The sequence below is a fragment of the Centroberyx gerrardi genome, chromosome 14 (assembly GCF_048128805.1).
Source record: "Centroberyx gerrardi isolate f3 chromosome 14, fCenGer3.hap1.cur.20231027, whole genome shotgun sequence".
NCBI lineage: Eukaryota > Metazoa > Chordata > Actinopteri > Beryciformes > Berycidae > Centroberyx > Centroberyx gerrardi.
Window position 1 is genome coordinate 4065174 of NC_136010.1, and position 27289 is coordinate 4092462.

General features: G+C 43.5%; 1 protein-coding gene across 1 annotated transcript in view; it reads left to right on the top strand.

The window, feature by feature from the left end:
• The first annotated feature begins 3438 nt into the window (after positions 1-3438).
• Positions 3439-27289, top strand: part of lama5 (laminin, alpha 5) — a 131799-nt gene continuing 107948 nt past the window's right edge. Inside the window, 2 exon segments of the mRNA XM_078288057.1 lie at positions 3439-3738; positions 11499-11651. Of these exon segments, the coding sequence (XP_078144183.1) occupies positions 3439-3738; positions 11499-11651 (453 nt within the window).

The following is a 27289-nucleotide window of genomic DNA, read 5'->3' on the forward strand; positions in this document are numbered from 1 at the left end:
GACTAAGGCATACACTCACACACACATGCACACACAAGGATGTGGACATTCTAACACACACACACACACACACACACACACACACACACTAACAGAGCAGGAGGAAGAGGATAAAGCCTGTATGGGACGACCTGACGGCTCCCAGGCAGAGAGACCAGATTACAGAGAGACAGAGAGAGAGAAGGAGGGATTAGAAACACAGAAGAAGAATGACGGGCTTTCTGTTCTCTCCTGGGGTTTAAGCGGACAAACACACACACACACACACACACACACACACACACACACACACAGATACTGAACCTCCCAAACCAGGCCTCTAAATGAACTTTTTTCCTCGGCAGCACTGGAACTCCCAACCTCAAAACCTTAAAACCATTACAGTTTTATATTCTGGATATCCAGATAAGGACAATAGAAACATTCATCAACACTTATTATCTACACAGAATACCAAACAGTAACTCTGGGGCCACTAATAGTGATGACAGACGGCGTGTTAAATCAAACCGGTGAAATGTGCAAAGCAGTCATGTTCACCTTATATCTGAGTTTTATTCGATTTTACACTTCTGACAGCTAAAAAGGTACGGAGAGGCAGAACCAACAAATCCACTAACACACACACACACACACACACACACACACACAGGATGGGGCCAGGGACTGAACCACTATTAAAAATATATACAGTATACTGTGCAAAAGTCTTAGGCACATGTAAAAAAAATCCATTTCAAAAGTAATAAAATGAAAAGTTTCTAAATATCAAAACATTTACTATAAAGAGCAGTCTACTGTCTGACTGACTAATGCAGAAAACAAATAAACATCTAAGACAAAATTTATATAAAAAATCTAGGCTGCCTAAGACTTTTGCACAGTGTAAAGTAGAATAAACGAAGAACACTGAATTTTTGGTTTTACTGAACAAAACAAGGCAACTCCACCTTTACCTGGGATCAATAAACATGAGCCGTGAACTCTTCTTCTTCTTATCTTTACTGTGACCCCTCAGGCCCCCCAGTAGGTCCCCCGGCAGGGCCCCAGACCTCACTTTAACACCCTCATCAGGAAGCCTGTTAACAGAGTTTTAGGGTCACAGTCAAGTAAAAACGGGGCTGCTGAAACATGAACACCTTTGATTTGTAAAGCCTCTGGTTCTGTGTGCTTTTGGTATTCTATTCTATTCTATTCTATTCTATTCTATTCTATTCTATTCTATTGTATTCTATGTATTAGGAAACTGTCTGTCCACATGTCAGATTATCTGACCACCAGGGGTTAGTAACGGTCTGAGTGGGGGGCCGAGTGTGTGTGTGTGTGAGTGTGTGTGCGCACGTTTGTGTGTGTGTGTGTGTGTGTGTGTGTGCGCGCATGTGTGTGTATGTGTGAGAGTGTGTGCTTTGTGTGTGCATGTTTGTCTTGTGCTAATGTCTGTGTGTGCGCGCATGTGTGTGTGTGTGTGTGCGTGAGAGTGTGTGCTTTGTGTGTGCATGTTTGTCTTGTGCTAATGTCTGTGTGTGTTTTGGGGGTTCTGACTTTTTTTGAGTCTGTATGCCTGTGTGTGTGTGTGTGTGTGTGTGTGTGTGTGTATGTGTGTGTGTGTGTATACGTGCACGTGACTGTGTGTGTGTGTGCATGTTTATCTTGTGTGAATGCGTGTGTGGCTGTCTGTCTGTGTAACCATATGTGTCGGTTTGTTGGTGTCAATGTCCCAGTGTGTGTGTGTATGAGTGTGTGTGTGTGTGTGTCTGTGTGTGTGTGTGTGGGGTTTGACACCCCATTTGTTGTTTTGCTACTTGCTCTGGTAAACTGAGAGGAGCTGAACACACTGCAGGAATATCAGGATGAATGAGGGAGGAAGGAAAGAAAGAAAGAAAGAAAGAAAGAAAAAGAAAGAAAGAAAAGATGGATATTACCAGGGTTGTTTACATTTATGGAGGAGAAAAAAGATTGAGTGAAAGGAAGGAAGGACAGAAGGAAGGAAGAGAGGGAGGGGCAAAGGAAGGATGGGAGGAGGGAAGGGAGAGAAGAAAAAAGGAAGTAAGGAAGATAGAGAGGGAAAAGGTGAGGGAGGAAGAGAGGAAGGAAGGAAGGGGAAATGGGAAGGAGGGAGAAAGGAGTAGAGCCAGTTCGGAAGAGAGGGAGGATGAAAGAGGAAGGAAGGTTGCAAGGAAGAGAGGGAGGAAGGAAGGAAGGTGTGATGGGAGGGAGGGAGGAAGAAAGAAAGGAAGAGAGTGGGGAAGGAAGAAAGGAAGGGAGCAAAGAAGGAAGAGAGAGGCGAGGGAAGGAGGGAGGAAGGAATACAGCCATTTAGGAAGAGAGGGAGGATGAGAGAGGAAGGAAGGTTTCAAGGAAGGGAGGCAGTAAGGAAGGAAGGTACGATGGGAGGGAGGGAAGAAGAAAGAAAGGAAGGAAGAACAGAAGGGAGCAAAGAAGGAAGAGCGAGAGGAGGGAAGGAAGGAAGGACGAAAGGAAGGAAGAAGGGAAGGGAAAAGGGGTGAAGGAGGGAGTAAGAAATAGAGCCACTTGAGAGGGAGGACGAGAGGAAGAAAGGGAGCAAGGAAGAGAGTGGGGAAGGAAGGAAGATAGGCAGGGGGCAAAGAAGGAAGGGAGGGAGAAAGGAAGGTAGGAAGGAAGGAATGGAGAGGAAATAAAGAAAATATGTATAAATGATCGATGATGACAGGCTGAATGAATCAACTGATGGTGAATGAATGAATGAATGAGTTAATGAATAGATGAAGCTGCAGTGACTTTTTTTACTAATTCTGTGTTTCACTCTGTCTGATCCTTTGTAACGAACCAACAGACCAAAACTTGAGATCCAGTCATGTGATTGGGTAATTAAGCTAATCAATCATGATGATTGACTGGAAGTGAATGATGTAACTAAACCATCAAACACTCCATTCAAACGCCAAACTGCTGTGTGTGTGTGTGTGTGTGTGTGCACTGAAGCCTAATGTGTTGTTCTTCTCATAAAACAAACACAAGCCATAACTTGACTCTTGTTTAAGTTTTCTGTGTGTGTGTGTGTGTGTGTGTGTGTGTTGGAGGAGGAGGAGGGGTGGGGGGATTGGGTAAGCTATACCCTCTTCCAACCACAGGGGACGGACCGAGAGAGAGAGAGAGAGAGAGAGAGACTACAGATTGGTGCCTGGTGGAGCGACACGGAGAGAGAGAGAGAGAGAGAGAGAGAGAGAGAGAGAGAGCCAGAAAGCACGACGCACCGCTCCGCTCTCCACAGCTCAAGGACTAAAAACCTAATCCCCCCTTCCTCTCTCTCTTTTCTAGTTTTCAACACATTTCTCTCCCTTTTACCTCCAAATGTCCCTTCGCACCGAGGCTTAAAGTTGGCATCTCTCTTTTTTATTCCCACATTTTTTTCCCCTCTCTAACTTGTCGGAGCGGACCGAGCGGACAGGTGGAGAGATGGCGAGCGGACCGGCGCTGGGGACTGCGCTCTCCCCGGCTTGGCGCGCCCTCACCCGGGTCGCCGCGCTGCTCCTGCCGCTGCTGACCTGCCAGCTCGCCGGCCTGTCGGCCCAGGAGCTGCCGACCAACGGGGTGAACGGCTTCAGCCTGCACCCGCCCTACTTCAACCTGGCCGAGGGCACCAAGATCACCGCCACGGCGACCTGCGGGGAGGACGACACCGGCAGGTCCGTGCACGACCTGTACTGCAAACTGGTCGGCGGCCCGGTGTCCGGAGATCCCAGCCAAACCATCCAGGTGAGGGGGAAAAAAAACTATAATATTCCTATAGTATTCCTATAATATTCCTATAGGGGCTTGAACTGTGTCGGTGGTGCACAATAGTGAGTTATAGTGACTTTATTCTACTATATGATGTTTTTATCCTCTGCAATCTTCCTATAATCGTCCTATAGCGAATTATAGTGTCTCTGAGTTTACAGTGACTTTCTCCTACTTAATTGCACTTTTATCTCCTATAATACTATAGCATTCCTATAATATTCCTATATGGACCTATCGTGAGTCTGTGGTACTCAGTAGTGAGTTTACAGAGACTTTATCGTACTTATTTTTACCTGCAGTGTAACAATAATATGACTATAATATTCCTTTGTGGACTTAACTTGTGTCAATATTGCTCAATAGAGAGTTTATAGTGACCTTACATTACTTTATGGAATGCTTTATCTTCTATGGTATCGCTGTAATCTTCCTGTAATATTCCTATAATATTCCTGTAAGGATTTATAATGAGTCTGTGGTAGTCAAGGTTGGCTTTACAATGTGATTCTTACAGTAATTCATAGCAGTTTTTATCTCCTATGGTATTACGAATATACTCCTATTATATTCCTATAGTGACTTATAGTTTGTGGTGCTCAATAGTGAGTTTAGATCGACTTTATCTAACTTTATGTTTTGCCTACTGTTACTGTAATATTCTTATATACTGTATATACACATTCTTATCTTTTGTGGCATCCATAGTGAGACAGTATCCTTCTAAAATTCACTATAGGAATAACTTTTCTTCACTCGGGACATACTGTACAGCTGTTATACAATCTAAACACCGTTGTGTAGCACTAGACTGCACATAAACAGCATCTTTGCACTTTTTCATTATTTAGTTTTAACTCTGAGTATAGTCCTTATGACTGGCAACATAGCTGCCGAGGACGCACCTGTCCTACACTCTTCAGTGCATTTATCCATGTTCCTCAGAGCAGAGGGAGACTTCCAGAGGTCGGCAGTGTGTTTGAATCTGCAAATCCCTCGCCAAGCCATTATACACGCACTGTTTCTTTTGTAGGACTTGGCAACACTGAAAACAGGCGCTTACATAAACCAGAGTTTGACTAGGATTCCACATCATGTCAACTTCTGGTTATAGAGGAATATATAATGAGATAACCAGCGGTGGGAAGATACTAAATCATCCTGCTCAAGTAGAAGTAGGCTGTTACTTTGCTGATGTTTTACCTAAGTAGAAGTAAAAGTACTGGTGTTGAAATCTGTGTGTGATTTAAAATGTCCTCAGAGTAAAAGTTCCTGAGTTCCTCTTTAGAACAGAGAGCGTTGTTAGCTGTGATCTTTTCCATGTGATTCTAAAAGGAGAGAGGTCAGAGTTCAAACTGGATTCTTTTCACTGGAAACATTAGAAACGACAAAATAAAGTGCAGAAACAAAGTAAAGTCAGATTCCTCTTCTCACTGTGAATGGATCCACAGTTTGTCAGTTTACGTCGATCCAGTTTCTGTTGCTGATGGAGAGACACAATCTGTTCTGTGATGGATGGATTTAAAATGGCATAAAATGACAAAACTTCGGTAAAGATGTACTGAAGTAAAAGTAAAATTACTGATTTACAGTACACAAAAAGTTACTCAATTACAGTAAGGTGTAAATGTAATTAGTTACTTCCAGCCTTGGTGATAACAGGTGTGTGGAAGTAGAATTTGCATATAACCTAAATTCCAACTATTACTATAGTTAACAGAGAGGATTATTGCAGTTTAGTGGGTTAACGATTAAAGTGTCCCTCTGGGCTCTCTCTCTCTCTCTCTCTCTCTCTCTCTCTCTCTCTCTCTCCCTCTCTCTCTCTCTCTCTCTCCCTCTCCCACCTGTCCCCGCATTCCTCGCGGTGACTGACCCGTGTCCGCCAATCAGACCGTGTTTATCCGCTCTGTTATCGCGAGATTACGAGCCGAGCCGCTTCCACTTGCAGTTAACGTTTGAGTCAGGCGTTAGAGAGAGAGAGCGTGTGTGTGTGTGTGTGTGTGTGTGTGTGTGTGTGTGTGTGTGTGTGTGTGTGTGTGTGTGTGAGAGAGAGAGAGAGAGAGAGAGAGAGAGAGATACAGTACTGAGGTATATTGTTTTTAAATTGATTTTACTGTTTCTCCTGCTTTTCATTTATGTTTGCTTTGGCAATATAATGTATCAATTTATATATTTTTTTGCTGGTAAAGATCTTTCAGATTTAATCAAGAGAGAAGGGGAAGAGAGAGAGAGATGGAGAGAAAGAAATTGGTTTATTTTTTATTTCTGTTGTTGCCACTGTTTATATATTTGCTTTGGCAGTGTCAGTAAAATCTGTCAATAAGGACTTTTAAACTGAATTAGAGAAAGAGATCAGATAGATGATAGAGATGTAAACAGGGAAAGAGATAGAGAGATAGATAGATTGATAATGGGGGAGAGAGAGAGAGAGAGAGAGAGATGAGCAGCAGATAGTCAGGCTGTCAGGAATGAAATGTTCAAACGTTGTAAAACAGTTTGAATGTGACGCCTGAGGATAAAGTCAGCTGGGAGCCGCCACAGGCCAGGAGCCCTGCTGTGTGTGTGTGTGTGTGTGTGAGAGAGAGAGAGAGAGAGAGAGAGAGAGAGAGAGAAAGAGAGAGAGAGCTTAGAGATTCTTTGCTGAAATATCTCACTTAAAAACCAACCACAGAGGAAAAATACTTCATCACCTTAAATGGGAGAAAGGAAGAAAGAAAGAAAGAAGGAACATCCAGTTTCTTCACGAGGATGAGAAGAGGGATGGAGGGATGAAAGGGTACGACTGTTAACCCTCGCACTATGAAGAAAGAAAGGGATAGAACAAATGATCTAACAAAAAAAAGACGTTGAAAGAAAGAGAGCGACTTTTAGAGGCTGTGACTAAAATGTGTGACTGACTGAGTCATTCTGCTGGGAATAGATAGAGAGAGAGAGAGAGAGAGAGAGAGAAAGAAAGAAAGAAAGAAAGAAAGAAAGAAAGACAAAAGAAATGGAAACTGGGAGGTGAATGCAAGTCGTGTTTATTGGTAATAATCCAGGCTGATTTTCCATTCTCTCACATCAAAGTTTATGCAAATTCAGAGCGACCGGCCGCGTTCCAACATGCAGCGTCCAAACCTTCTGTCAAACCTGCGCTCAGCTGTTTCTATTCACTTAGCTCCCAAACCGTTTCATATCAAGGAGCCACCAAGTAGAACCACATTAGACCACAAACCCCTTTTAATAAGATTTAAGATTTTGGTCCTGTGGTTCGGTCCCATCTGAGAAGATTTGGTTGTTGGATATGACTCAGCACAGAATTTTATAACTGTAAAACCTTGTATCTCCAAAATGTCAACTTAAAATAATCTTGATTTTAGCTTGATGATGACACATTTTTGAGGTTATCCAATTGGTTATGAAAGGGTTTCTTAATCCCAACAGGTGGGAGCGTTTTCTCAGAGGAACCATGTAATCCTTCCACTGAAATGAAAACATGAAAATCACCAAAACTGGAGTTTTCAAACGACAACTGTGATATACTGTAGGCGAGGTGATACTAAGCCTGTATGAGGAAAATAGTGATCCTTATACACACTTAAATTATTGCTCATTTTTCTGTGGATCCCTGGAATTCCCTGAAGGACCCTTTAACAAATCAGGAAACCTCAAATCACACAGAGTGCTGAATAATTAACTTGGTTCAGCTGGTAAACTGTCCCACTGCTGTTTATCTCTCAGGACAAAGTTTAGGCTTCCGAATGTCAGATCCTTTGAACTCCAGTATCGGGCCTTTGAGATCCAGACGTCTACGACAAGATCCTGACCACACTTTGCTCCACTTGAGCTTTTCCACAGCGATCCCAGAGGATTAGGCTGAAAATCCCTCATCAGAGTTTTTCTTCAAGCTGCCCGCTCTCCAAAAATTTGTCTGAAACGACAAAGTCGCTGCGTAATGAGCTCGAGAAATCTCATAAACAGACCTAAGAAATCTGGTAATTAGCTCAAGGAATGGAGCATTGTGCGTCCATCCTAAGAGGTTTAGCCCACTTTGCTGAGCTATTGTGGCTCAGCCCACTTGTTGGGTTACTGCACCCCCCCCCCTCCCCCCTCACACACACACACACACACACACACACACTTCTCTATGCTCAGGTTAATCCTGTTTTGATTTGACAGCAAGACATGAGAGTGTTTTTATTAATTAAAAACAGCAGGAGGGGGGGTAGAGATTGGAATGTGTGTGTGTGTGTGCATGTGTGCATTCACTGTGTGTGTGTGTGTGCGTGTGTGTGTGTGTTGGTATCTGTGTGTGTGCATGGTTGTGTGCACGTATATGTGTGAGAATGAGTGAGAGAGCGTTTTTAAACTTTTCCAAGCCAGAAAGCCAAATGAGAAAGTTATGAGTCCGCACTGAAGCACATTCAAATAATAATCACAGCATATAAAAAACATTCTTCCCTCTTTTCTCTTTCCGATGGGAATCAATAAGTGACCCACTCCTGGCTTAAATCTGCATTAGGCTGTTTCGCACGCTGGCGGAGATAGAGGGAGTGTGAGAGAGAGAGAGAGAGAGAGAGAGAGAGAGAGAGAGAGAGAGAGAGTGGTGTAAGGAGAGAAAAAAAGATAGATTACATGGAGCGGCAGGTGTTGCCAGAGTAACACTTCTGCTCTCCCTCGGGGATATGTGTTTCTTGCTGAGAGAGAGAGAGAGAGAGAGAGAGAGACAGAGAGAGAGAGAGAGAGAGAGAGCAAGTGAGAGAGAGAGAGAGAGACAGAGAGAGAGAGGAAGAGAAAAGGCACGAGAGAGAGGCCAAGTGATTGAGTGTGCGAGAGAGAAAGAGATTTAAAGTGTGTTTTAGAGAGACAGGAGAATGTGTTTTGCTCATTCACCTCGAGGTGGAGAGGGAGAAAGAGAAAGAGAAAAGGGACGAGAGAGGGAGAACGAGTGAATGAGAGAGTGTGAAACAGAGAGAGAGAGAGGAGAATGGGCTCTACATGTTCATTTCCAGGTGGCCTCTTCACAGACAGGCTGGCGTTTCAAAGGAAGGTTTCTGTCAGTGACAAGAGAGGAGTGTTAGCCAAAGAGACTGGAGGTGGAGGAGGAAAAAATGAGGGGAAAAAAGACAGGAATGGTGTGAAAGAGAGTTTGGTTCGCAAGCAGAAATACAGAAATAGACTCCTGAGATCTCACTATACGCTACATTACTGTCTTATCCTTTAAAAATGTTATTTAGGAACTTTTTTGTCGGCCGTTTCAGAGCTGAGAGAGAGAGAGAGCATGAGAGCAAATGAAGGAGTGAGAGAGATAATGAGGTAATTACAGATGAAAACAGAGAGAAAAATGATTGAGAGAGAGAGAGAGAGAGAGAGAGAGAGAGAGAGAGAGAGAGAGAGAGAGAGGTGGATATTGAATACAGAGGTGGTAGTTAGCATGAGCAGTGATAGCCACCATAGCTGAACAGACAAAGAAAAGAGAAACTCAAACTGCAGCAACAGAAAACCCAAGCCCCGCCCACACTGTTTGATTGACAGGTGATCTGTGGGAAGTGCAGCTGGAGACAAAGTAAAGAGAAAACGAGGAACTTGAGGATTACCACTTCACCATCTGAAGTGTTTGGGTGAGGTGGAGAGACGGAGGATGGGGTAGAGGATGCGGGGGGGGGAGGGGGGGTCAGATAGTGAGCGGTGACCTCTGACCTCAGTGACCTGCAGTGATAAAATCTCCTAACCTGAGCCGTTGTTCAGGTCCGCGCTTGTTTAGTTTACACTAACGCTTCCACAACCAAACCGGCTTAGCTGAGAATGAAGAGGCTTTAGAGAGCAGTGGGGTGTGGTGGGCAGTTAAGTGGAGATCAAAGACCCATTAAATGAAAAATTGCAACTTTTATTTACCTTTTTGCTGGACCAATTCAGGCCAATAAATGTTGATTTCTAGAAATTTTATATCAAAATGAACAGATCGCCTCTTTCCGGTAAACAGCACATTTCTGTTGAAGACTCATCCTGCACTCGGGGGGCGGAGACAAACATTTCATCCAATCAAATTTTGATAACGGTTGGAGTTATCCCCCCTTAATCCCCGCTATTTTTTTCCCAGCATGCAGTTCAGTTCAGCTGCAACATGGATGAAGGAGAGTTTCTGGCTGCTTCACCTAAAACTCTTTTCCCAGACGGGCGACGGAGGCGGAGAAAATTCCTCCACAACCACTTCCTCCATATCTCATTAATATTCGAATAAGCCCCTCCCACTGGCTGATTTGCACTTGTTCCTTGTTGCGAGGCACTGCTCTATAAATATTAGAGTAACAAAATCCATATATTTTTAGTATTGTGGCCCCAGAGGGAGTTGAACCTGCTCTGTTTCCATTCTCTACACACCTTGGTGTCACATCAGACTGTAAACTGTGTGAATTTAGGTACAAAACAGACAGATTGAGGCGGAGAGATTGAATTTATGGGACGATTAAAACGTACCTCCGCACATACAATGCAGACTGGAGTATCACTGTCACAGAAACCTGAGCGGACTCACCTTTCTGCTGGAAAACAAGAAACTTGAGTCAGATTCCTTCAGGGCCAAACAGTAGAGAAAGAAAACTCTTCTTTCCATTGTTGTTTACTGCAATTCTTTAAGATGGGGCAGATGTGTAGCGGGGGTCTCTGTGGCTCCTGGGTGTCCCGGTGGTTAGAGAGGACGTCCTGTAACTGAAAAGGCCACAGGTTCAAACGGTGTTATGCACCTCTGTCTCTCTCTCTAGGGTCAATACTGCGGTCTCTGCAGCCATTGGGACAGTGAATATAGATGTAGGTTCAATGTTAAATGTTTTAAAAGTAAAAAAAAATACATTATGTGTCTCTCTCAGTTTAGAGGCAGTACTGTGACATCTGCAGCAAATATAGTAGTATATAGTATAGTAAAGTATAGTATAGAGCAATGGTTCTCAACGTGGGGTCTGGGGACCACCAGGGGTCCTTGAGGGGGTTCCAGGGGGTCCCCAGCAAACTGATGAATTATTAAACTTCACCGTTATTTCATTTACAAGAAGTTAACACAATTAGAGAATTAGAGAATGTAGAAGAATGACTGTTTTTATCATAGTTTCACTGTTCTCTCTCTATACAATACAGATAGTCATGTAATTCTGGACATCATATCTTAGAATATATATATTCTCAGATTTGGGTTTGAGAGACAAAATCTCATCAAATGGGGGTCCGTGGCCCTAATGTGGACTAAATTAGGGGTCCTTGATATGAAAAAGGTTGAGAATCACTGGTTATCAATGTTCAAATGTTAAGAAATACAGAGGCAACAACAAGGAAATCAGCCAGTTTTATGTGTCGTGGGCGACAGGTGCAGGTTTTTATGTTTTTTAAGACTACACCTGGGGTGCGTTCGATAGCCCAACACAGCAAACAGAAAGTTTAAACGGAAACAGTAGGGATTCGGTGCGTCCCCCTCGAAGAATTCTCCGAGCCAATTGCGGATCAGCGTGACAGGTGTTCGGTGTACGTAGCCAACGGGAGCGAAACCTGGAAAACATTTTGCACCGTAGCAAAACGGTGCAAGCTTTGAACGAGGCTCAGGTGATTCCACTGATTGGTTCCAGGTTTGCTAATCAGTGAAATCACCTGCTGTAATGATTTGTTGGAATAAACGCCTGCAGACTCTCGGGCGTCTGTGGTTATAGTACTCAGTAATGTTCAACTGTTGATTGAAAAGCATCAATGTGTGTGTGTGTGTGTGTTCTCAGGGCCAGTACTGCGACATCTGCAGCCAGGGGGAGAGCGACCGCGCCCATCCCATCACCAACGCCATCGACGGGACGGAGCGCTGGTGGCAGAGCCCGCCTCTGTCCCGCAGCACGGAGTTCAACGAGGTCAACGTCACCCTGGACCTCGGACAGGTAGGACCAGTACACACACACATTCACACACACATTCACACACACACATTAGTAGGACTTCTAAAATACACAGACCGTCACATAGGTGCATGCATACGTGCACACACACACACACACACACATGCTCATACAGACATTTACACACATGGACAGGTAGAACTGATGAAATACTGCACACACACACGCACACACACACACACACACACACACACACACACACACAAGTATGGCTGCACTGACTGCACTCATTTATGGATATATGTACAGAACTTTAAGCTGAAAATAGGCAAACACATAACTCTCTCTCTCTCTCTCTCTCTCTCTCTCTCTCTCTCTCTCTCTCTCTCTCTCTGTGTTTACTGTAAACTCAGCTAGTCATTTGATACAGCACAGTCTCCTATTCTATTGTGTGTGTGTGTGTGTGTGTGTGTGTGTGTGTGTGAAGATTTACTTTCTGTGCTGCATTGCTCTGTTTTTCCTCTCCTTTCCTCTGTGTTCTGCACAATGAGGGAATATTTTCTAAGATTCTAGAATTTCTGAATTTTCTTTGGATTCTAGATTGTCAGAATGTTCCAAAATTCCAGAATGTCGGACTGTGTTTAGGGATTTTAGAATGTCAAAATATTTCTAGGATTCTAGAATGTCAGAACAGTTTCTACAGGTAGAAGTTTGGACTGTTGACACGGGAGCAAGTCAGTCAGTTTTACAGTGATCGGGCGATAAAAAGCTTCTTCACCTCACTATTGGGGCTCTGTCATTAAACTTTTTCATCTAGAGCCACCGTCTCTGTTTTACCAGACACATTTTAACCTGGTAACTGGGAATATTCAGGTTAATTCGAATGATGTGTTTACATGCACTCTAGTGATGTCTCTCCTCCTAACTCTCTGTAGGAGCAGAAAACGCAGACGAGCTTTCTTAGAGCAAGACACAGCTGTCCAGTTACGTTTGCGCTCTTGTGCAGATGTAAAAAAAACGAAAGAAATCAAAACAAATCAAGGGTTTACATGCATTGAATAATATGAAAAATTGGGCAAAAACCTAGCTGTGTTAATCAGGTTTCTCATAATGCGATAACGGCCTTTATCCGATTAAGGAAATCACACTCTGCTGTTTACATGAACACATGAATAATCAGGGAATTGCTTTAGTCTGACTATGATCGCTTTATTAGTGTGCATGTAAACTTTTTAGAGTTGAAATGAGACAGACTGGCCTCACCAACACCAGCCAAATTTACCAATCCATTTTGCCTGTTGGTTGATAATGTCCCATCCTGCTTCCTGTCCCCAAGTCCCCCCCCCCCCCCCCCCCCTCTGATAATGACTGCAGTATAAATGGCAGCTGTAACTGGCCTGCTGCAGCCGATGAATCTGCTTCCTCAGACTTCAGGAGTCTGGTGATAAATCTGGAAGTGTTAATGCTTCAGCCGAGTTGATTCAGAGCTGTTAGTCTTGGCAGCAGGCTGTGTTTGTTCTAGCTGGTGTTGTGGTGAATCCGTCAGGACGGCCCGCTCCGCCTGACACACACACACACACACACAGATATAGACACACACACACAGACGCACATATGCTCAAAACAAACATATATCGTCACACAAACACACTTGCACGTGCATGTATGTTCATTTTCACAGACACAGGCACAAATTCAGACACACACACACACACACACACACACACACTCTCTCTCTCTCTCTCTCTCTCTCTCTCTCTACAGCAGCTTCAATAGAAACTCTGTCTCCCTCTGCTCTTAGTTCTTAGTTAACCTTTTGTGTTTTTGAACGCTGCTCTTGAACAACCTTTTTATGTTTCTGAATGCAACTCTTTTGTGCCGGGCTCTCCTGCTCGAGTGCCTTCCCTGTTCATCAATGGAGAGAGACATTCACAGTGTGTGTGTGTGAGTGTGTGTGTGTGTGTGTGTGTGTGTGTGTCCGACAAGTGTGTTTTGTGTCATGGCTCTCTGGGTTCCCTCTCTCTTCCTCCCATTCTTCCGCTCTTGCCCTCTTCTTCCATCTTTCCCTCTTTTCTCTTCTCTCTTCATTCTCTATTTCCTCTCTCTCTCTCTCTCTATCTCTCTCTCTCTCTCTCTCTCTCTCCACCCCCCTCTCCTCTCAGGGTTGTTGGTCTCAATAGAGAAGCAGGGAACTGTGACAGTGAGTGTGTGTGTGTGTGTGTGTAGCCTGTAAAAGCTTTTATAAGCTTATTTACCTTGTGGCAGTAATAAAAGGACTGATAGAAAGTCTTTAAAGAACGATATAAATACCATCAGAGCTCAGTAGATTTGGATGTTGATAGATGTTGAAAGTTGAGACAACATGTAATCGTCCATAACTGCTACCTGCATCGTTTCATGAAATCGAAACCTAGACATCTGTCTGATATCAGTTCAAAACAGTTTCCAAAGCTGCTGTAACTTAATTGTAATTGTAATGTAATTTTTGCTGTGCCTTAATATCATACTGTGATATTTGATCGATGGCGACGTGCAGGAGGAGGCCAGGTCCGACCTCTTAGATTTACATGATGGGAAAGTCCAACGTCAACCCAAGTGAGCACAAAACATTTCACGATATGACATTATGGCACGATAAAAAATCATATTAAAACAGCTTTGGAAACTGTTTTGAGCTGACATCAGAAAGATATTTAGGTCCTGGTTTCAGAAAACGATGCAGGCAGCAGCTGTGGACGACTATGGAAGTCATCTCAACTTTTTTGGCTCTGTATTTACACAGGTTTACAATGTTGGGGATGTTATATCAACGGTTATTAAATGCCAAAATGTGTGCTGGGTGTATACAGTATGTTATTAAGTGTAAAGTGCAGGAAGTTAAAGTTTAAAGTGTTTTTAGCTGCTGTATAGTTAGCATGGATGCCAACAAAGACCCAGAAACAAATGGTGACATTCTGCTCATATTCATAGATTTAAGATATTTAGGTCCTGGTTTCAGAGAACGATGCAGGCAGCAGCTCTGGACGACTGCAGACGTCGGACAACATCATCTGTTGTATGTCGTAATGTTTTCTGGGTGGTGTAAAAAATGACTTTAAGTGAAGGGGGAAGAGGAGAGAGAGGGGGGGAAGAGTCTCCAGTTTCCAGGTAGCAGCGTTGTCTTGAAGGAATGTAGGTGGGCTCAGGCCGGGGTTTACGACTGTGTGTGTGTGTGTGTGTGTGTGTGTGTCACGTATGCATGTCAGTGACAGGGTGCAGAAAGAGTGTGTTGAAGACCCCAAGCACCCCCCACCCCCAGCCCCCCCTCCCCCCACCCCCAGCCCCCCCTCCCCCCACCCCTTCGATGGAATAAAAGAGAAAGAGAAACAGAGAAAGAGAGAGATTGGAATGTCAGTTAACCTGTCTCAACCCGCAGAGGGGAAGGCTTGTTAAATTTTCCCCCAACTCCCCTCTCTCTCTCTCTCTCTCTCTCTCTCTCCTCTCTCTCTCCCTCTCCCTCTGAACATTTAGATGGATAGAGATTCCCTCTCTCAGTTTAGACTTTAGTTGGTATTGGACACACTGTACAGTCTGTCAGTGTGTCAGCCTGCAGCAGCAGGTGTGTACCAGCCAGAGACTTCACTCACACACACACACACACACACACACACACACACACACTACAGTTTACACTACACACACTTTACTGTAAGCTGCAACTGGAGAGCTTCGTTCCAATATGAGATATGCACCGTTTCCAAACAGCTGACGCCTACTCTTAAAAATAGACTCTTACACCTACACCTGATTTTACATCTCCTTGCTGTCAGGTGAAAGCTTCATACCTCTAATTTTGGTTATTTTCATGTTTTCACTTCAGTTGACCTTCGACCTCCTGGGCCCGTGAAACCCTTTCAAAACCCATCGAATAAAAGTCAAAAATGCGTCGTCATCAAGCTAAAAACACATGCATATTTTTCTTCTATTTACGTGTAATTGTCTTTGTATTGTGTTATCTGCTATGGACCTCTGTTTTAAGATGAGTCTTGAATAAAGTTTAAATTGAATTGAATTAGTTCTTGAGAAGTTGACATTTACAAGGTACAGGTACAAGGTTTTCACCCAGCAGCACTGATACATGCTACATGCATGTGTAGGTATCTTAAAGTAACATAAAAATAACACTTTTGCAGACCAAATCCTCCATAATTTAAGGATTTTGAAGGGTAAACTAAACAGTCATGATTTCATAATGTCAAAATGGATATACAGATAAAGTGTTGGAATAAAATAAAACTATTCATTTGTAGCCTTAGTTTGGATTAGATGTAAACTCTAATGCTTCATCGTGTCGAGTCTAACACTGTTTCAGCATATTAGAAACAAGACCCAGTTCTGTCTAATATTTCTCTCTCTCTCTCTCTCTCTTTCTCTATTTCTCTCTCTCTCTCTCTCTTCCTCCTCTCCATCTGTTCGGATCAGTTATGTGCTGAATTCAACATAAAGACAGGCTCTAATCTCACATAGTCCACCCTTCTCTCTCTCTCTCCTGCTTCTCACCTCCTCCTCCTCTTCCTCCTTTCCTCCTCTTCTTCTTCTCCTCCCTTTTCTTTCACCCTCTCCTATCTCTCCTCCTCCTCCTCCTCTGTATCTGTACCAGCTGTGCAGCCTGTCTTTAACAGATAGCACCCAGCCCAATATAGACGTTTCTATCTCCTCCGCCTTCTCTTCTTCTTCTGCTATCTCCTACTCTTCCTCCTCCTCAACATCCTTCTCATTCCTCCTCTTCTTCCTCCTCTTTCGGAACCAAAGAAGAAGAGTTTGCCACCTCAGTTCCAGCTACTGAGGAATTATCTTTATTTAACTCCAGCTTAAACCTCCAACCTCCTCATCCACTTTCCCCTGCTCCTTCTTCTTCTCTTTTTTTTTATCTCTACCAGGTATGCCCTCTTTTCTTCTTCTTCTTCCTCCACTTTCTCCTCTTCCTCCTCAACTTTCCGTGCCACTTCCATCTCTTCCTCCAACTTCTCCTCTTTCATTTCCTCCTCTTCCCACTCTTCCTCTTTCTCCAGACCGCCCCTCCCTCCTCCACCATGTCTTCTTCTTCTACTCTTCCTCTACTTTTTTTGACAGTATCTTAAATCAAGGCAGGTCGTCTCACTTCAGTTTGAATTGCACTGAACCATATTGAAAAGATTTCACCCCGTTCTTCTTCTGCAGAAGATATATCTATACTTCTGTACCTTCCTCTCTTCCTGTCTTTCTCTATTCCTCTTCATCTTTCTGTTTATTTTAGCTGTATGCTGTTTTCATTAACCTGCATTCCTCAGAGAGAGGGATGGATGGATGGAGGGATGGAGGGAGGGAGAGGAGAAATGGAAGAGGAATGAAAGTTACTGTATGAAGTATTGGCTCATATGATGAGGTCACACTCGCTTCAATACAATCCACTATTGTAGAAACTGTGAACTAAGTGTGATGTAAGACTGGCTGATGTGTGTTTGCGCTCTATCCAGGTGTGTGTGTGTGTGTGTGTGTGTGTGTGTGTGTGTGAGGTGTGTGTGTGTGCGCACTGTCATTCCTTAGGTGTGTGATAGTGGAAGGATTCTGTAATCACAGGTAAAACGGGAGGGGAGAAGGAAGGAGGGATAAAACCTGGAAAAGAGGAGGAGAGGAAGGAAGAAACGAGGGAGGAGGAAGAGGGGGGTGAGGAGAGGAGGAGGAGGAGTGGAAGATGGAAAAGGAGGAGGAGAAGAAGGGATGACATGGAAGATAGGGAGGGAGGGAGAAATATGAAGAGGAGGTAAAACAAGAGAGATAGGAAGGAGGGAAGGAAGGAAAGGAGGGGTAGAACATGGAAAAGTGGAGGATTGAGGCGGAGGGGGGGTATGGAGGGGGGGTATGGAAAAAGGAGGTGAGGAAGGAGGAGGAGGAGGAAGAGGAGGAGGGTGAGGGCATGGAAAAGAGGAGGAAAAGAGGAGGAGGAGGAGGAGAGGACAGGAAGAGAACAGGGGATGTTTGTCCTCCATCTGTCATTTACCTGTCATTCCATTGTCTGGTTCAGCAGCCTATAATTATTGCACAATATAGAGTCTTTTGTTGGGTGTTTCTGTGTGTGTGTGTGTGTGTGTGTGTGTGTGTGTGTGTGTGTGTGTGTGTGTGTATGTACATATTCTTTAGGTGAGGTCTTGTCTTTTCCATAATCCTCCCTGTTGTGTGGAAATGTGTCTTGGTGTTGTCAGAAAGGCCCTGCAGGGCTGCATGGAGTTCAGTACAGTTTAACACAGTTATTTGAAGTGTGTTTGGTTTATTGCACTGGACACTTAAATAGCTTAGAAAGAGGACACACCACTATGGATTTGCAATAAATCAAACGCTCCCCATGGCTTTTCAAGTATAGAAAATATATTTTTGACTGCTGGAGTCGGACCTTCGAACTGCAACGATTTGTCTCTCTGAGAGTTGCTGAGAGTTTCCTACTGTGTTGGCTGGCTTCGCTACAGGACACACACACACACACACAAAGAAACAAAATCACACACACACACACATAAGAAACCCTCACCTGCACAGATACACACATACACCACACACACAGAAAGTTGCGCCATTGTCTGCGGTGCATAACGGAGAGCGTGGTGCCAGCTGCTGCTGCTTCCTGCCATTGATGTGGTTTGAACTTTGAAATTCCCTTTAACATGCCAGCTGGTCTTGCTTCATTTGTGGTTAGTCAGGCTGCAGAAGATTACTTTTGACACACTTGTTTGGAAGTAAGGCTGCGTTCACACCCAGCATGTTTGAAGCCATTTATTCCAATTCTGCAGCGTCCCGTGCTTCAGGTGAGAGCGATGACCTTTGAACTCTGGTGGCACCAAATAACGGCACCGAGAGTCCCGTTAGGGGTGCGGTTCGTTAGGAGTGAGAATAAAATCTGACAGGACAGGAAACCACACGAAAACGCAGAAAGTCAGAAAGTGAAATAGATCGGAATCACTTTGATCAGTAAATGCATGACAATACAATAATTTGTCTTGGTATCATTGGTGCAGAGACATGATGACAACTTGTGTGTCAGGGTTTAAAATAGGGCTGCAACTAACGATTATTTTCATTGTCGATTAATCTGTCGATTATTTTCTCGATTAATCGATTAGTTGTTTGGTCTATAAAATGTCAGAAAATGGTGAAAAATGTCGATCAGTGTTTCCCAAAGCCCAAGATGACGTCCTCAAATGTCTTGTTTTGTCCACAACCCAAAGATGTTCAGTTTACTGTCACAGAGGAGTAAAGAAACCAGAAAATATTCACATTTAAGAAGCTGGAATCGGAGAATTTTGACTTATTTTTCTTAAAAAATTACTCAAACCGATTAATTGGTAACAGTATTGTATGTTTCAGCAGGGTGGGTCCCAGGATGAAACCAGACCTCTTCTGACACGTTTTCAGAAGTCTTCAGAACACACTGTGGATCTTATATTCTCTCTGCCTGCAGCGCTTCTGATGTGAGCAGCACAAGACTGAGATCAGTTTTCTTTTGTGTGTGTGTGTGTCTAAGTGTGTATGGCTGTGTGTGTGTGTGTATGGCTGTGTGTGTGTGTGTGTGTGTGTGGTTGCAGATTGCAATCAGTGTCTGTGCTGCCAATTCTGCTGTTCACTAGACAGCGGTAAAGACGGGCATGGGAACCACACTCCCAACACACCCAGAGGCTCTGTGTGTGTGTGTGTGTGTGTGTGTGTGTGTGTGTTTTGTCTATGGTTTGCCCGGCACAGAGACTTCCAATGTATTTTTCACACACTTTTTTCAGGTGTGACGCCTTGTCTCTCTCTCTCTGTGTGGCCTGAGAAATACAGCTAGTCAAGCAGACAGCTCTTTTTTAAGTGTGTGTGTGTGTGTGTGTGTGTGTGTGTGTGTGTGGGATCGAGTGCGACGTTTCAAGATAGCATCTCTTATTCTCTGTAATGCCTCTCTCTCCCAAGCTATCGCTCATTCTCTCAAATTCCCCCTCTCTCTTTTAATATCTCTCCCTCTCGCCTGCACACACACACACACACACACACACACACACACACACACACACACACACACACACACACACACACGTCTTAGTCACACTCCCTATTTCTCTCTCTCTCCCCCTTTTCTGTCCGTCTCTATCTGCCTCTCCAGTCACAAAGGCTCTTCTGTAGAGCGAATGACTGACAGAATAATGATGGAAAGAAAGTAAAAAAAGAGAGGATAAAGATAGATATGGACATCACATCTCTCTCTCTCTCTCTCTCTCTCTCATTTTCCTCTATGTCTCTCTTTTTCCTTCTGAAAGTCCAGAAGACTTCTATCTCTTTCGCTTTCTTTTGTCTTTCATACCACTTTTAAATACTTGAAAAGAATACACCAATACACCTCCATGCTAACACTTTAGCATTCACTATGTTGTGTGATAGTAGGCTCCATGCTAACACTTTAGCATTCACTATGTTGAGTGATAGTAGGCTCCATGCTAACACTTTAGCATTCACTATGTTGAGTAATAGTAGCTCCATGCTAACACTTTAGCATTCACTATGTTGTGTGATAGTAGGCTCCATGCTAACACTTTAGCATTCACTATGTTGTGTGATAGTAGGCTCCATGCTAACACTTTAGCATTCACTATGTTGTGTGATAGTAGGCTCCATGCTAACACTTTAGCATACACTATGTTGTGTGATAGTAGGCTCCATGCTAACACTTTAGCATTCACTATGTTGTGTGATAGTAGGCTCCATGCTAACACTTTAGCATTCACTATGTTGTGTGATAGTAGGCTCCATGCTAACACTTTAGCACTCCAACTACTTCAGAACGCAGCAGCTCGGCTTCTTACTGGTTCTAACAGACGACATCACATCACTCCAATCCTGGCTTCTCTTCATTGGCTCCCTGTTCAGTTTAGAATTGATTTTAAGATTTTACTGATCACTTTTAAAGCACGTGTGGGTCTGGCTCCAAGCTACATAACAGATACAGTATGTTGACCCCGTATGAGCCGGTGCGCAGCCTCAGATCCTCAGGCGGGGCCTTCTGGCCGTTCCAAAGTCTAGACTTAAAACTAAAGGTGACCGTGCTTTTTCCATCAGGGCCCCTTGGCTCTGGAACGACCTGCCTGAGGAGATAAGGCTAGCAGAATCAGTGACTTCTTTTAAATCACTTCTGAAAACCCATTTTTATAGACTTGCTTTTATGTGGTGTCGTCTTTTTATCGTCTTTTTATCTTTTATGAGCTTTTTATCATCTTTTTATCGTCTTTCTATTGTCGTTTTACGTCTTTTATCTAAACTCTATCTTAATTATATCTTACTTTTATTCTATTTTACTGTTTATTTTGGTTTTCATCCTACGATTATACCACTATTTACCTGAATGTTTGCTCTTTTCCACCTCTGTCCTATGAATTTAATCCCTGTTTATTATTGTTTTATTGCCTTTTAAATTCATAATTTGAGTATTCTGCTTTTATTTTGTCTGTCAAAGCACTTTGTAAACTCTGTTTTTAAAGGTGCTATATAAATAAAGTTATTATTATTATATTATTATTACTATGTTGTATGATAGTAGCTCCATGCTAACACTTTAGCATACACTATGTTGAGTGATAGTAGGCGACTAGCATGAGCTAGCGTGAGAAAATGAGAACTTGTAGCAGCTCTAAAGCCACAAAATTCATCCCACAAAATTTTTAAAAAAATGCTACATTAGCGTTAGCATTTGAAAAATGTATGAATCTACAGGCCATATAATGAAATTATTAACTGTTTTTGTATCACTAAAGGTCAGTCACTTATTTTAGATAATGCTAGTTGCCTATCACTCAACATGGTGTATGCTAAAGTGTTAGCATGGAGCTACTATCACTCAACATGGTGTATGCTAAAGTGTTAGCATGGAGCTACTATCACTCAACATGGTGTATGCTAAAGTGTTAGCATGGAGCTACTATCACTCAACATGCTGTATGCTAAAGTGTTAGCATGGAGCTACTATCACTCAACATAACTCAATATATTCTTTCTTTCTTTTTTCTTTCTTCCTCTTTCTTTCTTTTTCAGGCCACAATGACTCAGTCACCCACACATTTTAGTCACAGCCTCTAAAAGTCGTTCTTTCTTTCTATTTCTCATTTTAGATTCTATTTCTTTCTCCTTTGTTCGTCATCGACAGTCGTAGCCTTTCACTCCTCCTTCCTTCCCTCTTGCCTCTCTCTGTCATCATCATCTATTCATCTGTTTTCATCTCTCTGTTTGTCTATCCGTCTCACTCTTTCAGGACTAAACGCTGCCTCTTTAACTGTGCTCTCTCTCACACAAACACACTGACACACACTTCACATTTTTCTGTCATTCATTATGTGTACTGAGCAGGAAAATGAGCAAAGAGGGGGAGAGAGAGAGAGAGAGAGAGAGAGAGAGAGAGAGAGAGAGAGAGAGAGAGAGAGAGAGAGAGAGAGAGAGAGAGAGAGAGAGAGAGAGAGAGAGAGAGAGAGAGAGAGAGAGAAAGACTGAGAAAGAGAGAGAGAGAGAGAGAGAGAAACAAACCTGACCTTAATAGGAGTGACTCAGCTGTGAGTGAACAGAGAGAAAGAGGAGGAAGGAAGGAGGGATAATGTCAGTGTCTGAATTGGATGGAGAGAGAAGAAAAAAGGAGGAAGGTGGGAAAGAAATAGCAAATGTAATATGTGATAATTAACTTAATTTGTGCAGCACTTTTTAAAACTTGGGTTTCAAAGTGCTTTGCAGGCGTGAGGAGAGAGGAAAGGATGGATGGAAGTAGGGAGGGAGAGAGAGAGAGGGAAGGAAGGAGGGTTGGTAGTCAGAAATAGTCTTCTGCTGTTTCATTTTTTGGGCCTCGGCTGTCTGTTTCTGTGTGTTGTTGCAGCAGGATGAGGGTGTGTTGATGTTGGCAGGTTAACACTCGCTCAGATTTAGCCTCAGTTTGGTATTTTGACAAAGTTGGACGGATGCGACGTCGCAGTTTTTCTTAGAAACCTTTTCAGAAGCGTCAGGGCTGTTGGCTGAAGTTGCCGAATATAATTTTGAATACCTGATGAAAGACAGGATGCAATGTGTTCGCTTTTGAGGCTTTTCAAGAGCACTTCAATTTGTTGAAACATGTGAAACCATATTCAGGTTCTATTTATGCCCATGCCTGTATTTGGGCTTCATTGAGAAATATGTTGTAGAGTTCTCTTCTCTCTGCAGTGTGAAGGCCAATTAAGCAGTGGATGATACTCTGACTCTGTGGTTCTCAAGCTTTTTGGCTCACAAGTGTGCAGAGTTCAACCAAAGAATGATTTTCCCTCTTCAGGTTGTGTCATTTGATTCATTATCATATCATATCATATCATATCATACATAAATAAACAAGACTAAACAAGACTAGACTAGGTTATCAGAGGAGGCCTAGAGGCTGGAAAATCTGAAAAAGTAGACATGATAATACATTTGTATAGCAGAAATATGCGTTTTTTCTATCCCATGAATCATCTCGCGACCCACTCCAAATGCTCTTGCGACCCCCCTTGGGGGTCCCGACCCCCATGTTGAGAACCACTGCTCTAACTGGAGTGGGTGAGGATGAGAGGGAAGAGAAAGAGGATGGAAAAGGAGTGAGAGGAAAGAAAGTGAGAGAGAAAATGAGGAAGAGAAATGGGCAGAGAGGGACAGATAGAAAGAAAGGAGAGAGGAAGAGGATGGAGGTGAGGGAACTGAAGGAGAGCGAGTAAAATGTGGAGGAAGAGGAAGAGAGAGGGAGTGAATGAGAGAGAGAGAGAAAGAGGAGGAGGAGGAAGAGAGAGGGAGTGAATGAGAGAGATAGAGAGAGGAAGAAGAGGAGGAAGGTCAGGGAGGGGAGAGGGAAGGAGAGACGGACTCCAGCTGGGAAGGACAGAAAAAGAAGCCATTCATACTCTATCTTTGATTGAAATGTCAAATGCTGTGTGTGTGTGTGTGTGTGTGCGTGTACTCGTGTGTGTGTGTGTGTGTGTGTGTGTGTGTGTACTCGTGTGTGTGTGTGTGTGTGTGTGCGTGTACTCGTGTGTGTGTGTGTGTGTGTGTGTGTGTGTGTGTGTGTGTTGGTGGAACCCATTTTCAAAGCAGAGGAAACGATTATAAGAACGCCTTCCGCCCTTGTTGCTACCCTCCAACGCTTCTGTGTGTGTGTGTGTGTGTGAGTGTGTACTTGTGTGTGTGTGGGTGTGTACTCGTGTGTGTGTGTGTGTACTTGTGTGTGTGTGTGTGTGTGTGTGTGTGTGTGTGTGATAAAGCGCGATTTTATTTCCTTAGTGCGTCAGTGTGACCTCCGCCAAGTTCAGCAACAGTAATGGCTGCTCTATTCTATTCTGTTCTATTCTATTCTATTCTATTCCAACCAGCCTGCCTGTGTGTGTGTGTGTGTGTGTGTGTGTGTGTGTGTGTGTGTGTGTGTGTTGCTCCCTGGTCATGCCTGTCTGTTCCAGCCTGATGATCAGTCGCAGGTCAAAGGTCACGGTCAGGCTCTTTAGTTCTTTACTTCCTGCTGCTTTGAACTCCCTGACCGCCCCCAACGCACACACACACACACACACACACACACACACACACACACACACTTAAATGGACCTACTTATGTTCTCGCTCCATTTTTAAAATCCTCCTTTTCGTTTTCTTTGTATCTTTCTTTTTGTTTGCTTCTCTCGCTTTCTCTTTCTCTCTCTTTCTCTCTCTCTCTCTCCCTCCCTCTCTCTCTCTCTTTCTCGCTCTCTCTCTCTCCCTCTCTCTCTCTCTCTCTCTCTCTCTCTCTCTCTCTCTCCCTCGGCCCTGTTCACCTTGTCAACACAAAGCTATCTTTTCACCTGTATCAACCCTCCGCCCTCCTCTCTCCTTATCTCCCTCTTTCCTCTCTCTTTCTCCCAAGCAGTCTGGTTGCCTTTCTCTGTTTTTCTTGTTTCTCTGCCACTTTTCCTTCCCTCCTTCCCTCTCTCCCTCCCTCTGTCTTATCAGCAGGACAGACAGCAGCTTCTATACAAGGTCAACTGGAGTTTCCTCCTCTCCTGCAGGAGGACAGCTACTGGAAGGCAAAGAAAAAATAGACAAAAAGACAGATAAACAGAGAGAATGACATTTGGAAAGAAAGATGGAAACAGACGATGATAGATAGAGACAGATGGAAGGATGCACTAATGGAAGGAAGGGTACAACTGAAAGAGAAAGAAAGTAAAAGAACGGTAGTAGAAGGAAAGAGAGTGAGTAAGAAGTTAGGGTGACTGACTCATTTTAGTGGGAAAGAAAGAAAATGAATGAATGAAGAATGAATAAATGAAGAGTATTCAATGCCAGTAACCAGAATCTAGCTCTCCCTCTCCTGTCTTATTGCTTTTATAAAACTTTTACAACATTTTTTCAACAGTTAAAGAAGTAAATGAGCTAAAACTCTAAATGACACAGGTGTTCTCCTTTTAATATGAAAAAAAAGTGTTAGGCTACTATACTGCAGTTTGAGGCTACTATACTGCAGTTTGAGGCTACTGTACTGGAGTTTTAGGCTAAAATAATGGCGTTTTAGGCTACTATACAGGGGTTTTTGGCTTTTAGAGAGAGAGTGAGAGAGAGACTCCACTCCCTGGTTCAGACATGTCTGCTCGCTCGCCCGTCCGCCAGGCAGAGCGACCCGTTCCCATTGAATAGCCATTCAGCTCGGGCCTATTGTCTCGCTGTATTTGCTCGCCCTCACAACCTCCTTTTGATGCAGCGGCGCTCCTGAGCCTCCCGATGACTTTGCATACAGAACGGCCCTCAATGGGCCCTTTATCAGGCTATTGTGTCAGTGAGAGTGTTAGGTCCATTCAGAAGACGGTGGAGAACAAACATGGAGGAAACAGTTGGTTGTGAACGGCTGGTAAAGTGTCTCAGATCCTCTAGAGAGGGGTTTAAGAAATGTGATTCAATGGGAAATTCATGAAAAAGGGGGATTCGTTTGGTTTTGTCAATTCCTGATTTTTGGAGGTGTGATGTTTTTGAAGGGCGTGCACATGGACACACTCTCTCTCTCACACACACACTACATATACACATGCAAACACACACCCACATGTCTATATTCCTATATGAGGAGCTTCCATTGATCATTCCCTAATCCCTAACCTTGATGTTAGGCTGCGGCCACACTGATCGGACAGAATTATTGATGATAGATTTCTGTCCGTTGGGCTGTTTTGGAAGGCCAACATGTTGGAGAGGCAGAAGAACAGGAAGACTTTGCTCATAACTTTCATACAAAACAGAAGAAACAGACTCTACAGTATAAATTCAATAAGAAACTGAGCTGGAAAACCTGCAGTCATCCCAACGTTACACCAGGCTTTCTCTGTTTTATCTTTGTTTCGGTCGGACCGTCGTCCCTCTATCCTTAGGAGGACATTTGGTCTTAACGAGGACAGAAGTACAAGAGCATACACACACACACACACACACACACACACACAGATTCAGCAGTCGGTAGCTCAGTGTTTGGCGTTTTGAGGATGTTTAGGTTTCTCACGGTCTGTGTGAGCTGCTGACACATTCTCAGAGGGCAAAACCATATCAGCATGTCTTTAAAAACACGGCTAAATCTCACACACACACACACACACACACACACACACACACCTACTGTGGTTCAGGTGGAAGCTAGAGATAAGAATTTGGTTTGCTGTTGTAAGGGTTGTAGCTGTTTTGAGATTAAAATTGTTTGAAATTGTTCCAAAGTGAATAAAGGATCAAAAGTGAGGGGAGACTATTTAAATTAGTTTGAGGACAAGTTTAGGTGTTTTGTGGTCAGGCTGGGGATCAGGGAACGATTTGAATCACGCCACAAAGTACTGTAACACCTGTGTGTGACGTGTGTGTGTGTGTGTGTGTGTGTGTGTTTGCCGTCTCTGCACAGTGTGTCCCTTCGCTCCTATCAGTGAGGAGTGTGTGCTGCTTCTCTCCTCGCTAGACAAAGCCCAGACAGAAAAACACTTTCCCTGCCAGGCTCGTCTTCCCCCGACGGACACCAGTGACTTTGGATGGTATTCTCCCGCTCTGCCAAGCTAAGCTAATAATAGATTGATGCTAATGTCTGTCCGCTATCAAACAATGAGCTCATTTTGTGTGATAGGGGAACTGGAGAGGGGCTGGATTTAAATGCGGTGCGACCTCAGACAGAGTTCTGTGTGTTTTGGTTCGTCTTAGTCTGAAGCACAAGTCGTTTACTGTAAGTTGCGAGGTGCATGAGGTTCATACAACTTTACTGTTCCACGAAGCATTTCAAATGCAATCAAACCGGCAGCTACAATATAATTTAAACAGTTGAAAGGGGGAAAGTCATGTTTTACTACAGCAAACCTTATTTTGTGTTGACATCAAGTTAAAAAGTAAGTAATTCAGCATGTTAAATTTGTTGGCTGTGGCGTAATATTAAAGGGTAACTTCGGTATTTTTCAACTTGGACCCTATTTTCCCCTCTTTTTGTGTCTAAGTGACTAAAGGGGACAGTTTTTGAAATTGGTCCAGTATTGAGCGAGATCGCTTCAGCCGGCAGCCGCGAAACGAGCTGCAATGTAATCCGACGGGACAAATCTCACCGTCAATGTACGTCCACTAAAAGTTCTTGTTTTTGCCACTGACAGGCTCAGATTGTTATTATAAGTGTCTGACAACATTAT